The following is a 14,992-nucleotide window of genomic DNA, read 5'->3' on the forward strand; positions in this document are numbered from 1 at the left end:
GCTGCATTGTTCATTCTCGCCATATTTAATGTTTTAAATAAAAGGCAATCCACGAAGAATACATTTCTACAAAATACGACAGCCTACCATGCCGTGCACGAGGACCGCGAGCACATACTATTAGGCTATTTTCGCACCTACCGTTCCACATGGATGACTTTGTACATGAATACGTATTTTCTTTCTGTAAATCGATAGGTTAGTTTGTAAAATACAAAAATAACCACACTTTATATTTATTGATTAAATATGTCGCATAATATTGTATTTTATAGGGTGGCCAATTAGAAATTCGTCGAAGTGTATTATTGTGATTAAGGCGCGTTGGGTATGGTGCTTGTCACCCGACGTCAAGCGCTTTCAAAAGACAACTTTTCCTATTTTCACTAAACATTTGGAATATGGCGTTCAGACGACTTTGACTGGCATCAGTTGTTAGAGTAATTAAATGTAAAGCACTTTGCCATATAATCAATTCTCTCTATTAGCACTTTCGGAAAAAAAATTACAATATCACTTTCCTCTGAGATGAGCCTAAAAAGGAAATGGTTTTCTGAGAAAATATCAGTGTCAGTATGAAGAAAGTAATTACCATTATTACTGATTATTTTGATGTCAACAGACTTTGTAAATCGTCTGTTGTAAGTCTAAGGCAACGACCTACAACGTTCGTTTTATGTTTGGTTAATATCATTGTCTATTCGTTTAGTTATTTCTGTAACCGCCTCGGTAGCCTAGTGGTTGAGCATCCGTTTCGAATGTGCTCTCTGTCCGCGTCATACAAATACGTAAAAATGATACTAGTAACTTCTTCGCTCAGCATTAAGAGGATATTTCTAGTACTGGTCAAGACGGTGTCAGTATAATGCGACTATGCGAGGTATCTTGCCACGCGTCTACAGCTTGGTATTCCGGTGAGGCAACACTATAGAGTTGTGCATTGTGCTAACTGCTACAAGTAGATACCGTCGTTTATAAGACTGAAAAAAAAATATAAATTACCAATATATATCACTTGTATAATTCAAAGCTTACTGAGTAGAAAAACATCAAAAACAAAATAAATAATAATTATTATTATTACACCTCATGAAGAACTCCCACATAACAAATGTTCGATACTATATAAAATACTGTCATTATTTCTATTGCTCAATTTCAGCAAATAAATACTGTCAGTAACATTGACGACAATGCTCTCAGCTCCGATTTCGCCTTCATTGACTGTATTAACCCAATGTTAATATATACTATCCCACAAAAAGGAATGTGGTATTTACATAATATTATGTTATCTTATATTAGAGGAACCCCTTGAGGACATCGAGCACAAAAAAGTAAACTTAACTCAGCTTGTTGAATTCTTCATCAGACTTGTTCTACTGGCTATCCTTTTTGGCAACGCAGCGAAGCTTAAAGATCTTACTAGACCTAGAAAGTACGTAAATCTGTCACGTTTATTTATATTTTTAAATCGTAAATGTGAAAAAGAAACGTTTATTTATACATGTACTTTGTCATTGATATAAGAATCCCAGATTCTTGTACAGAGATATATAATCAGTTTATGTGTTCATGCAAACAGTTCCATTTGTATGCCTAGTGCAAACTTCCCTGGCGAAAGTTCTATTTCACATAGATATTATGTAAAAGCATGTTAGTGCACATTATTTATGTTCTACATAATTATATTAAACTTTCTTCAACGTTTGAATAGACATTCATAGAATTTGTACTAATTATAAAGTGCCTTAAACATTTACAGAATTATGTTACAGGAGGTTTAAAATAATTCACTTATCAATGCATAAGTTCCCCTCTAAAATTACAAGGTCTGTCCTTTCACGTATACATATATATATAAACTTGTCTAAAGAATTTCTATGATGCATCTATATATAACGTGTAAAATAAATGCTGTATAATGCAGCAAATTTGTAAATTCATGGCCAAAACAACTCGTAGAGTTTTAGGTGGAGCGGTATAAACCCAGAGGCAGAATCAAATTGTTGGATGTCTACTAGAAGTTTTATAACTTATTCCACGTCATTTCCATATTTTAGAGTTTATATATGAAAACCAGCCGTTTTTAGATAATATTGTACACCCAAACAAAAATGTGCCTTATTTTGCATGTAAGGCATGTTATTAATTGTGATTAATATAAGTTTTAAAACTTTACCATTGACTGCCAATATCATAGAATTGCTTTTACTTCCTATTTGACGGTATTGTATTTAACATTGAAAAATTAGAAATTTGGAACAGAAGTGACAACGTTTGACTGATATCTCCATAGAAAATATACCGAAGGAGAATATTCGTTTGTGTTTGCCTAGAAGCGCTTTTCAGTCTTAGACAATTTAAGCTACAGTTCTGAAAACCGAAATCAGAATATACATACAAAAAAGCAATGTACATCACAAATGCCTGTACGAAATCCTCTGTAAAGCAGAGTACTCCAAACAGCAGACTTTTGACTTGGTTCAGAGTTTTTACTGAATTTACATGAGCTAGTATATCACCTAATGTAAATATTCTAAGAATGAAACAATATATTTCTTTCAAGCTTTAAAGACAAAACAATGCAAAGAAAATAAGGAAAATAGCTCTACAGGGACCTATTTGAATCCGCCATTATGCTACTGACAATTTAGTGTTGCGCCATTTTCCGATTTAGTGTGTGTATGCCTTATAGGTTACAACACACTAAATAACTGTTCTTCTTTATTCTATAGGAGATTTACAAATTTCAAATGGCTGTAGACTGTAACTTCGACCTATATGGATTAGTTTAGGAAGTTATAGAAAAGATTCGCTTAGGAAACTGGTCCCTATTTTAAAAATCTTTGTAAAATCGTTTTCTAATCTTGTCTGTACTTAAACACTGATAGGTGTAAAATAGCAAAAGGGATATAGCTATTTTCATTATTGAGTAGCTACTTAAAAATTAATAAACATATAACTTCAAACGGTTTTGGTTACCTCTGATTATCTAATAATTAAGATTTTTACAATCAAATGCAAAGATCTAAAGCGAATGCTATCATAGTGGTCAATGCATAACCGAGTCAGCAACGTTTTGTTACCAAAACATAAACTGTATTATATCGCACTCTTTTACAAACATAAAATTTGCACTGTTCACAATCTACACCGAGAATGTTACTTATTGTTCCCAAATGAAAATAATAATTAGAAATGGGCATAACTAGGAAAAATGGTGAAATTGCAAATATCTTCAAACAAACCAGTAAAAGAGGTAAAACACCTTATAGCAAAAAATGAACTCGGCAGAAAAAACCTTATAGCCAGGTATAATGGGTAATTGAAAATGAATAAATAACTCGTTTTATGGGTAAAATTGTTATGATGTAATGTCATAACGAAGTTAAATGATCATCTAAAGCCTGTATAAAACAAGAAATATATTTAGTTGACCTTAACAAAACAGTCAAGATAACCAAATATTGTGCCTTCATCCGGTACCTGTAATTTCATAATAGTAAGAAAAAACACGTTGTGGTTAATGTCCTTTAGAATCTATGCATTTTAGTACGACTTTCAATAATGTTCAATAACATGTTCAAATATTTGTTGTTTTTTTTATTCATACAGGAACAGAATTTGTTGTGTCAAAGTGTTTCTTCTTAGCAACGAGGGAGCACACGCATATAATGGGAACGGAACATGTCTAACAAAACACAGACGTGCAGAACGGTAGGTTTAGGATTTAAAGAAAACAGTTGATTCTATTCAATGTCTGTTTAACTGCAAACGTAAGCCTGAAGCTAAATTCCAAGTGCCAACAAAAAGCAAATGAATTTGTTTTGAGCTTAGGAAGATTCACTTGTTCTCTAAAAGTATTGCTTTTAATTCTTTTTAAATCTTACACATTACAAAATTACCGGAGTCAGATATAATTTCGTTCGTATAGCGGTCACCGGTCAACAGATATCAACACATTTTATTACATTTCAACAACTTTCTGCAACAACTAAATCGGGTGTTTCTAAAACGAATCAGACTAGTTTTATGTACCCTTAAGAGATGGAGGAGTATATTGTTTGACTGATGTCAGTCGGTCGGTTTGTCTGTCTGTCTGTCGGACCGTAGACCAATCGGTTTACGGATGACAACTCACGAACGTTTCCGGACGATGATTTGAGAACGCTTGGGCCTAGGTTCATGAAATTTAATAGAGAAATTAATCATGACCAGCAGATGACCCCTTTTGATTTTGAGATAGTAGATCGAAGGTCAAGGTCAAACTGACGCAGAACAGTATAACTTTTAAATAACTAGAGAATGTTTTGGTCTAAGATAACATTTGATACGGGGTCACTTATGACTTGTAAATGACCCATAATTATTGATTTGAAGTCAGTACGTTCCAATGCACAGTGACCAAATAATTTCTGTTCCTTATGCAGTTACTGAATGCATCAAGGGTGGAGGATTATTTCGTGTTCTACGAGCTCTTGTTTACTAAATAATTTATAGACATTCAATTATTTTGAAAATTGAAGTGTGTCAGGCGACTCACCTTGTTGCGTTTGCAAAAAGCGCATTTAACTTTAACAAATACAGTCGAGATAAGGATACTAACACCACTAACCATTGCATTATCTAGACAGATATATCAAAAGACAATTAAAATAAAATGACTATGCAATTATTTATTTCATGCAATAAACATATATATAAATACAAAGTAAATGTATTGGAGATTTATGATATTTTTAAACAGTTAATAAAAAATTGTCTCTTGCAAACACACTGTAAACCTTTACGATTTTTCAGAATTGTCGTCTACAACATTTATTATAACACGTACGTATTGTTTGTTCACTCTAACTTAATATACAACCATTTTTGTAAGAAACATTATGTTTATCATTAAATAATAATGCTTTTCTGGGTTAAGGTGGTATTACGTTTTGAATTTCCGGCGAATTACAAACAAATCAGTTCTTTGAAAATCGTTATGTTATTATTCAACCCACTGGCACCAGAACAGAAAGAAAATGCCTCTGTACATGTTATACCTTACTCCTAGGTATTCTATAAGAACCATGGCCATGAAGGGAAAAATATACTAACCCGTTTCAATCGCGCATTTCATACCTAAAACTCGCAGTTCGGTAAATGTGTACTATGGATATCAAACAAGTGGTAATTTATCTTCCATTGTGTACCGGTCATATTTCTTCAATACATCTTATCTTAGAAAAACAACGCGTAGTTTATAGTTATTTCAACGTTACACAAAAAACTTGCTTGAACTTCCCTGGTGAAGTTCCGTTCTAGATTACAAAACCATTCTGATTGGCCAATGTGAAAATGTATGTCAATCGTCATTTTACTACACTTGTTCGCTAAAATGTGAAAATGCAGCATAAACGTGCAAAATGAATAAAATAAACAGAACAGATGCAGACCAATATACAATTTCAAATTAAAGATCATATACAAGATGAATTTCATTCATCATTTCGAGTTTTATTGTAAAAATGTGATTTTTTTTTTTTTAATTCTGTTTTTGTTTGTTTACATTTCGCCAAACATGTGCACACTGCCGTGACCTCTAGACCGGATGTTCATTAGGGACGGTCAAGCAAGTTTTTTCTGTAACGTTGACGAAAGCATAAAATATGTTGATAATCTCAGCAATATGGAATATTGAGACAATGTGACTGGTGCACGATGGAAGATAAATTATCGCTTGTTCAATATACTAGGTACCCATTCACCGAACTGTGCGTTTATGTTGAGAAATTTATGATTGAAACGGGTTAGTATATTTTCCCGTTCATGACCATGGTTCTTATAGAATACCTAGGGGTAAGGTATAACATGTACAGAGACATTTTCTTTCTGTTCTGGTGCCAGTGATTCAACCAAATAGTTTCCTTATCCCACCAGAAAGAAATTATTCTTATATGTTAACAACTAAAGCAATAGAAATTCTTACGTGACTACAGTGAGCTCAACAAAGCAATGTCAAGCAAAAATATTGATGTGGAATACTCAAATGAGTTGTCTAGATGGATTAATTTTATGCTGTTCTTATATTTTAATGGTTTGTACAATTGAAGAAAAAATAGTGTATCCTCCTAATTTCTGTAGGGCACAATATTTTCACGTTATTATTTCTGTTCATTTCAGAAGGCACAATGAAGTGACAGCGAAACTTTTAGATGCATGTACACAATGTGATGTAAACGATGTAAACGAATCCTCTGACAATCGTAAGGGACCTACTAATAAAATAACTGCTTTCTCAAAATATTTTCATACACTAACATAAACCTGAGCACAGTTGAGTTAATATGCTATTATCAAATAGATGGTCAGTCGTTCATCGGCCTATGTCTGTATTATATCTTAAACATCTTTTTTCTTCTCTGACTGCAAGTCAGAATTACACAAGGCTTTGTAGGTAACATCCCGGTCTTGGCATGGACCTCTTTCAAGAATGGTCATATGGCTTAGCTTGACTGCAGTTTTGAACCGCCAGAGCTAAAATACACAGTAAAAAAGGACAACATTTAATCGACATTTTATCTTGAATTAGTTCATGGACATTTACCAACCTTGACATGAATTATTATTAGACAAGGTGAGCTATTGTGACCGCTTGATGTCCGTCGTCAGTCGTCCGTCCGTCGTGCGTAGTCCGTCGTCCGTCAACAATTTCTAAAAAAATCTTCTTCTTGAAAACCACTGGACAGAATTACACCAAACTTCACAGGGATGATCCTTGTGTGGCCCCCTTTCAAAATTATTCAAAGAATTGAATTCCATACAGAGCTCTGGTTGCCATGGCAACCGAAAGGAAAAACTTTAAAAATCTTCTTCTCAAAAACCAGAAGCCCTAGAGCTTAGATATTTGGTGTGAAGCATTGCCTAGTGGAACTCTACCAAGTTTGTTCAAATCATAACCCCGGGGTCAAAATTGTCTTATTTATATATTTATTTATTAATTCATCTATTGTTTCCTAATGCGCAAGGACTATGGAAAATGTGTATAAAAATAGAATTAACCAGATACATAAAAGGTTTGAAACTTTCAGATATATATTTGTTTGTTTGTTGAGTATCGTGTTTGTAGCTCATCCGGTATCAATACAAGACATCTCATGTATCCAGGTCCCTGCCGACTAGAAGTGTATGTGAAGATGCATACAAAGAAAGCTACTTGTTTTGTAAAGCATATCCCTTTAACAAGTGCCAGTGCATACATGTCAAATAAACGTTTCCAAAAGGTAACCTATTCATCGGTTATGTATATATACTCAGATTGATTTTTGGCCAACTTCAGGGTGAGCTATTGTAATCGCTGTCCGTATGGCACCCGTCCGTCTATCTGTCTGTCGGTAACTATTGTGTCCGCTCCATTTATAAACTTAAACCACTTGAAGGATTTTCATGGAACATGGGTCAAATGATCACCTCATCAGTGTGCAGAACTTATGAGTCAGCCATCTCGGCTCAATGTCAAGGTCACAACTCAAGGTCAAAGGTTTTAGCCTTCCATTTTGTTTCCGCTCTGTATCTCCTAAGCCCCTTGAAGTATTTTCATGAAACTTGTAAGTCAGCCATGTTGGCTCAAGGTTAAGGTCACAACTCAAGGTCAGGGGTTTGAGCCTTCAATTTTGTGTCCGCTCTGTTTCTCCTAAACCGTTGAAGGATAATCATGAAAATGTTTTCAAAGATTTTTTATGTGACTTGGCTGTATTATTCCCTTATCGCGACGATGTGCAGAACTCAAAATACACCCATACCAGCTCAAGGTCAATGTCACAACTCAAATGTTTGAGCCTTCAATTTCTAAATGATCACTTCATTAAGACGTTATGCAGAATCACGAGTCAGCCATGTTGACCCAATTTCAAGGTCTCAACCTTCAATGCTTCCGTCCAAATCGATGAACCCTTTCACTATCAATAACTGTGGCGGGGGTATAGCTGTCTTTCAGACTGCCTTGTTTATTTAGTGGAGATCTTTGAATGGCTAAAATTGCATCATTGCTTAAGTTAAAATACTACAAATATGGCAAATTCAAAAATGGATACCCATATATACATTTTCCTAGCTCCATTTATTATGAAACATAGTTAGATGTAATTTTCATTTCAGCAAACCTTTCTGTTGATACCCTTCAAAGAAGACCATCAGATAAGGAAATTGGTACAATAGCACTCAGTATCGGACCGGAATGGCATCAACTAGGTTTGCAGTTGGGTTTATTGGAAACTGAGCTCTATCACATTAAGGAAGACCACAGAGGCAACTCTGTACAGCGAAATTCAGCAATGCTGTTCAAATGGAGAGGAAACAGAGAAAACAGTGCAACATTTGAAGAACTTCGCAACGCCTGTATTCGTGCAAAAGTAAATCCTGGCGACATTTTCAAAAACATTGAAGAAGCATAAAAGGATTTGAAATTCCAGTTCTTTCACGCAAAGATGAAACGACTGTTGTTTCTTGTTGTTGTTGTTGTTTTTCGTTTCTTTATGTAAAATGTTAACAAATAACGGACACAAAAAAAACGCAACATTAATATGTGGTAAATATTTGTTGCAATTTGTATGTAAATATTTTGATGTTTTATTATTCATTAAGCGCAATCTAATATGGTAGTTTCTGTTATAGTACTCGAAGCATGTCATTTGCCATACATGCACGCAGAGCTCATATTGTAATTCATGAAAGTATTGACATCTTAGCACGTATTCACATAAATCAAATGATGATGATGGTAAAAGTCGATTACAAACTTGTCATTTACCTTGCCTAACTAAAAGAAATAGAGCATTTTTAATAAAATTATGATCAACGTTTATTGTTGTCAGAACTGGGCATATTGTAAAATCGATGACGAAGCGATGTTACATGAGGCAATGAACAGTTATTTAATCATTTGGTTATTTGAAAGGGTGGAATCACTGCAAGTTTACCGGCCAATCTGCGCTAAAGGAAACCTCGTGACAAGAATTAAATCACGTGAGCATCACATACGAAAGCGTTTTGCTCCAGTGTACTAATTTTATCAGGCAATATGTTGTTCTGTACACACGATGGAGAGAATATATTTTTCTGAAAAACACTTTCTGAGGTTACTAAGAACTACAAATCAATTTAGCGTTGGCTTATGTATTTGTATATAAACCGAAAGACTGGAAATAGTTGTTTGGTTGGCATTTTTACAAATGAGCCACCTCATGAGAAAACCAACATAGTGGCTTGGTCAGGATCTATGCTGTTCGCTAACTGTTTCTCTAATTGCAATAGGCCTCGAAAGCGAACAGCAAGGATCCTGACCAAACTGCGCGGATCGCGTTATCGCCATCGTACCATCGCATTATCAACATCGTGCCATCGCATTTTTACCGTCGTACCATCGCGTTATCACCAACATACCATCGTGCATCGCGGTTTTGGATTCAGTAAAAAGTCAAACGGAACACCGTAGAAGAACCATAAGCCAAAACATTGAAATGTAGGCATAGGAAATTCAATTAGTTCCCCTTGACTTTAAAAATCAAAGCACTGAGAGGACTGATGTGGGCAGCGGTTGACAGCTTCTGGTAATGAGCATGAACAGTTAGCTTAAGTTTGGTGATTCTAGTTAAACTACTTTTGATCAATAAGCATTTTTAACCTTTCGTTTACCACATCAAGGGGTAAAACTCTGCTTTTACTCAGTCAAAGGGGATAAAATAACATATGAGCAAAGCTCGTGTGCTTATTGAAAATTTTGTGAGGTTTGGTCAATTTTGCTCAAAATCTTTTTTGAACTATAAGCATTTTTTCAACAATCAATGGGAAACATCCTGCCTTTACTGGAACAGAGGGAATAACAGTGAATGTGAGCAAATGTCATGGACTAATTGATAATTATGTGTTGTTTGGAGATTCTAGTTATAACAAGAGCTTGTAGTACATTTGCATGAATTAACTGACAAGGAACAGAAATTATTTGGTCACTGCCTACGGGACATTTAACGTATTTATCGTAAATCAATAATCATGGGTCATTTACCAGTCTTAATGTGATCTTAGACAAAAGTATAATCTAGTTTTCTGGCAAAATAGTTCTATTGTCAATGTGATATTGACATTTGACCTAATGAACTCAAAACCAATAGGGGTCATTTGCTGGTCATGACAAATCTCCCGATCTCATGATCTTAGGCCCAAGGTTCTCCAGCTATCATCCGGAAACTGATTTGTCTACAGACCGACCAACATCCATCATCAAACATTAATATTTACAATATACCCATCCTCCTTCGAGTGAGAGCAATTAAATTTTAAATAAGAAGATACCCGTGTCTCCCTTGTCCCCCAATGCATAGTCGTAATAGGCAAGAAGTCAATAGAGGATAGTAGCGAAAGACAAAGAGACACTAATGTTTGGCTGCAATAGAGATCATCTACTTGGCATGTCCAATCACACTATGAAGATACAAAATTCTGGGTCAAATGGTTCTCAAGTGAACCGTGTTCCATGTTCAGGACCCTGTAACCTTGATCTTTGATCAAGTGAGTCCAAAATCAACAGGGGTCATCTACTCTGCATGTCCAATCATCCTATGAAGTTTCAATATTCTGGGTCAAGTGATTCTTAAGTTATTGATCCAGAAAGAGTTTTTCCACCTTCATGCCTCTGTGACCTTTCCCTTAAGTCAAGTGACCCCGGAACATTAAGGGTCATCGACTTTGTAATTCCTATCATCGCTATTGAAGGTTCTGTGTCAAATGATTCAAGTTATTGGTTGGAAACTGTTTTCAAAGTTCTGGTTCCTGTGACCTTAAATTTTAATCAAGTGATTCAAAAAATCAATAGGGTCATCTACTCAACATGTCCAATCATCCTATGAAGTTTTGACATTCTGGGTCAAGTGGTCCTCAAGTTATTGATCAGAAACGGGTTTCCATGTTCAGGCCTCTGTGACATTGACAGGCATTTTTTTCATTTATTTTTTTTTTCAAATGAGATCTCATTTTGGCAGTAGCAGACCATGAATATATTATACATAAATTGCATAGACAAAAGACACTTCAGAATAGTTCCTAAACCAAAGCAACCATAAAAGAATGTTTACAGTGAAATTAAATGTTTCATTCAATTTTAAAACAAGCATAACAACCAGCACACACCATGATCTTCGGGTTGCATTCAGTCAGTTTTCAGCTGTAGATTAATATAATATGCCTCATAATCATGACAATATGCAGGTTTTAGTGTTGTTAAATTCCTGGTCCTTTCTGGATCATGGAGTCCATTTAACATATGTGTAACAGAGGTCTGCTTAAGCCGGCGCTAGGGGGCACATTTCATTACCTCTCAAGAACAGACTCAATCATACCGAGTCTGCTATTAGTCTTCTTGGCTGCATTCTTATGCCTCCAAAGGATCTTTTTACGAATATTATTGTTCAAATTCAAATATTAAAAACTGAATTTTTTCTAACTTACTTAATTGATCTCAAATGATTTCGTTGCAGTCTTCCGAATCCCGCTATTGTATAATTATACGAAAAGAAATCATACGCCAGAACGTGAATATTTGGGGACGAAAACACCGCAAATCTACCGGTTAAAAATGTTCCTTTTTAATTAATTATACACTTTAATGATATGACAATCACAAACACCAGCTGGAATGTAATATTAAATCAAACTGAAGTGCATACGTTCGTATATTTAGGAAACAGGTACGAATTTTTCGCCCCCTCCGTTACGGCTGCAATTATTTTCCTAAGTCGTGCAAATAAAACTTATTTACGTAAATATTATGAAAGGACCGTATCTTTCTCTATGAAAAATAAATACCTCTTCTGTTGATGCTATATATCTTTCTATGCTACAAAGTTCAACGGATACACGGGTGTAATTTATCTGAAAATAGAACGCACGCCGTGCTAGTTAGATGTTTTATGATCATGTGACCGAAACAAGCTCTTTGGTGTTGTTATAATAATAAAATTTCGTTTAACCTTTATAGTAGGAACTGAGTTTTGATTTAAAACGTTTACAAAACAGGCAACTTGGTTTTAATACCGATTATAGAATTTTTTTAAGTTATTTATAGTTTATTTTGGTGACGTGATGAAGAATTGTTTTGGTCATGTGATCTAAGAAAGCAAGCTCATTTTCATACGCGTTGTTTTTGTTATAACAAATAGATTACGACAAATTTATACTTAAGCAGTGCATTTTGATAAAGTTGAATCTCAGAAGCTTTCTGAAAGTTAAACACACTTGAATTACGTAAAATTTATGGAGGACATGGAACTACTTGTTAAGAATTTTACCGTAAATTTGTGGTATGGTAAATCTGTGGTCACGCTTCGCTGCCCACAAAAACTACTGGGGGGATTTTGACCAAACTTTGTCAGAATGATGTATTGGTACCCTAGTTGTTCCCCCTGAAAATCAGATTCGTTCAACAATTTTTGAGTGAGTTATGGCCTTTCGTTTATTTTTATAATTTACATAGATTTATATAGGGAAAACTTTGAAAATCTTCTTGTCCAAAACCACAGGGCCTAGGGCTTTGATATTTGGTATATAGCATCATCTAATGGTCCTCTACCAAGACTTTTCAAATTATCTTCCTATGTTGAAATATGGCTCCGCCCCGGGGGTCACATGGTTGATAAAGACTTATATAGCGAAAAACTTTGAATATCTTTTAGTCCAAAACCACTGAGCCTAGGGCTTTGGTATTTTGTATGTGACATTACCTAGTGGTCCTCTACTAAGATTGTTCAAATTATTCCCCTAGGGTCAAATATGGCCCAGCCCTGGGGGTCACATGGTTTATATAGACTGATATAGGAAAACACTTTGAAATCATCTTGTGCAAAACCACAAAGCTTAGGGCTTTGATATTTGTAATGTAGCATCATTAAGTGATTCTCTACCACGTTTGTTCAAATTATCCCCCTAGGGTCAAATATGGCCCCACCCCGGGGGTCCCATGGACTTATATAGGGAACAACTTTAAAAATCTTCTTGTCCATTCAAATTTAAATTTGGACCACATATATAGTTTTGAGTGGCTAGATGAACCTTGACACGAGTTGACCTTGATCTTGACCTAGTGACTTTCTTTCGCATTTCTGTAACTACAGCCTTTAAATTTGGACCACATGCAATGGTTTGTGTACTGAAATAAACTTTAACCGTAACATTGACCTAGTGACCTATTTTCACATTTTTGAAGGTACAGGCTTCAAATTTGGACCACATGTACAGTTTTGTGTTCTGAATTGAAATTTGACCTTGATTTTGACCTAGTGACCTACTTTCACATTTCTCGAGCTACAGTCTTCAAATTTGGACCACATGCATAGTTTTGTGTAACGAAATGCACTTTGTCCTTAAGATTGACCTAGTGACCTACTTTTACATTTCTCAGTCTACAGTCTTCAAATTTGGATCACATGCATAGTTTTGAATTCTGAATTGAAACTTGACCTTGCTTTTTACCTAGTACCTACTTTCACATTTCTCAAGCTACAGCCTTCAAATTTGAAGCACATGCATAGTTTTGTGTACCAAAATGAACTTTGACCTTGAAAGATCTAGTGACCTACTTTCACATTTCTAAAGCTACAACTTCTAAATTTGGACCACATGTATGGGCCACATGCACAGTTTTGTGTACCGAAATGAACTTTGACCTTGATTTTGACCTTTAGCTAGTCTTTAAATTTGGACCATTCAAAAATGGCTCAGGGTGGGCGCCAAGATCACTCTGTGATCTCTTGTTACAGTAACGGTTTGTTTATAGTTTTAATTAACGGATTATGTTTATCTTAGAATTGACGGCTGATATTTATTTTTCATGATTGACGGTTTATGTTTATGTTTTGATTGACGGTTTATGTTATTTATATTCAGGTAAACCACTTGTTATATATTCATGATATATCTTTAAGTTACATAATTATGCAGATTGCTTTATTGTACATGTTCTACTGTTGGAATCATAGTTATATGAATTTGTATTATAAATATATTTAATTCGAAGCTTCTTTTGTAATTACAGTAAATTAACTGTTTCATTTTCCAGGTAAACAGCTAAACCTATGCCACAAAAATCATTAGAATAAATTTTGCCCGTTCGGATCAATAATCCGCATTGTAGATTTTTCTTAAAGACTGATTTTACACAACTTCAGATAGTCTTGATGAGCTGTTGTATTACTCTTGTGTTTAGATTACAAAAAATGTATATAGGACGAACTGATTTAATTAAATTTCAAAGTGAATTGTTTTTTCAAAAATCATTCAATTTCTTTTAATGCTGGTATATAATCATAATTATAACAATAAACTGTCAGCAACAACCGTAAGAACCTTTCCCCATGTTTGTAGACTGGTCAAGGGTCCTCTACTTATACACTATTCGATTTACTAGATAGTTATTTCTGTGAATGTTACATATTTTGTATTATAAATTGACTTAATTGAAAAATGTGAATATATTTATAAGGTAATAGAATATTTGAAATCATCATCTTCGCGAAATTAGCGATTGGATTTTTTTTTCTGACTAAAAATACATGTAGGAATGCAAGTCTACTCAGATTGGTTCATCAGATTGATTTCGTCCAATCTATACCCTTACAAAATAATAACAAACTCTCACTGCGATTTGCGAGACGCCTATATTTAGGGACGACAGACGTTCTTTATATGAGGTGAAATACAACATGACATTTCGTCATGAACAAAATTATTTCACATACAGTTAATATATTAGTATATCAATATGTAATGAAAAACACATCTCTGCTTAAATATTAAAGGCACTCGCTACAGTTTTTTCCGGACGGGTCGATATTTACCCCAACACCGTGCCAATTTGGTTGTGTTTCTAATCGATGTAGCTCACTACAGAGTTGGAGCGGTTTTCTGCGCATGCCCGGAAGTGATTATCTAATGTCGCGTACGGCAAAAATTTGCAAAT

General features: G+C 34.8%; 1 protein-coding gene across 1 annotated transcript in view; it reads left to right on the forward strand.

Annotated features, from left to right (window-relative positions):
• LOC128554337 (uncharacterized) overlaps nucleotides 1-14,296 on the forward strand; it is a 61,498-nt gene extending 47,202 nt beyond the window's left edge. Inside the window, exons 10-14 of the mRNA XM_053535614.1 lie at nucleotides 1,306-1,438; nucleotides 3,619-3,720; nucleotides 4,804-4,833; nucleotides 6,169-6,251; nucleotides 8,143-14,296. Coding sequence (XP_053391589.1) covers nucleotides 1,306-1,438; nucleotides 3,619-3,720; nucleotides 4,804-4,833; nucleotides 6,169-6,251; nucleotides 8,143-8,438 — 644 coding nt within the window. The 3' untranslated portion in view covers nucleotides 8,439-14,296. The remainder of the gene's footprint in view (nucleotides 1-1,305; nucleotides 1,439-3,618; nucleotides 3,721-4,803; nucleotides 4,834-6,168; nucleotides 6,252-8,142) is intronic.
• The last annotated feature ends 696 nt before the right edge of the window (nucleotides 14,297-14,992 follow it).

Source organism: Mercenaria mercenaria, unplaced genomic scaffold (genome assembly GCF_021730395.1).
Source record: "Mercenaria mercenaria strain notata unplaced genomic scaffold, MADL_Memer_1 contig_4951, whole genome shotgun sequence".
In the NCBI taxonomy this organism is placed as follows: domain Eukaryota; kingdom Metazoa; phylum Mollusca; class Bivalvia; order Venerida; family Veneridae; genus Mercenaria; species Mercenaria mercenaria.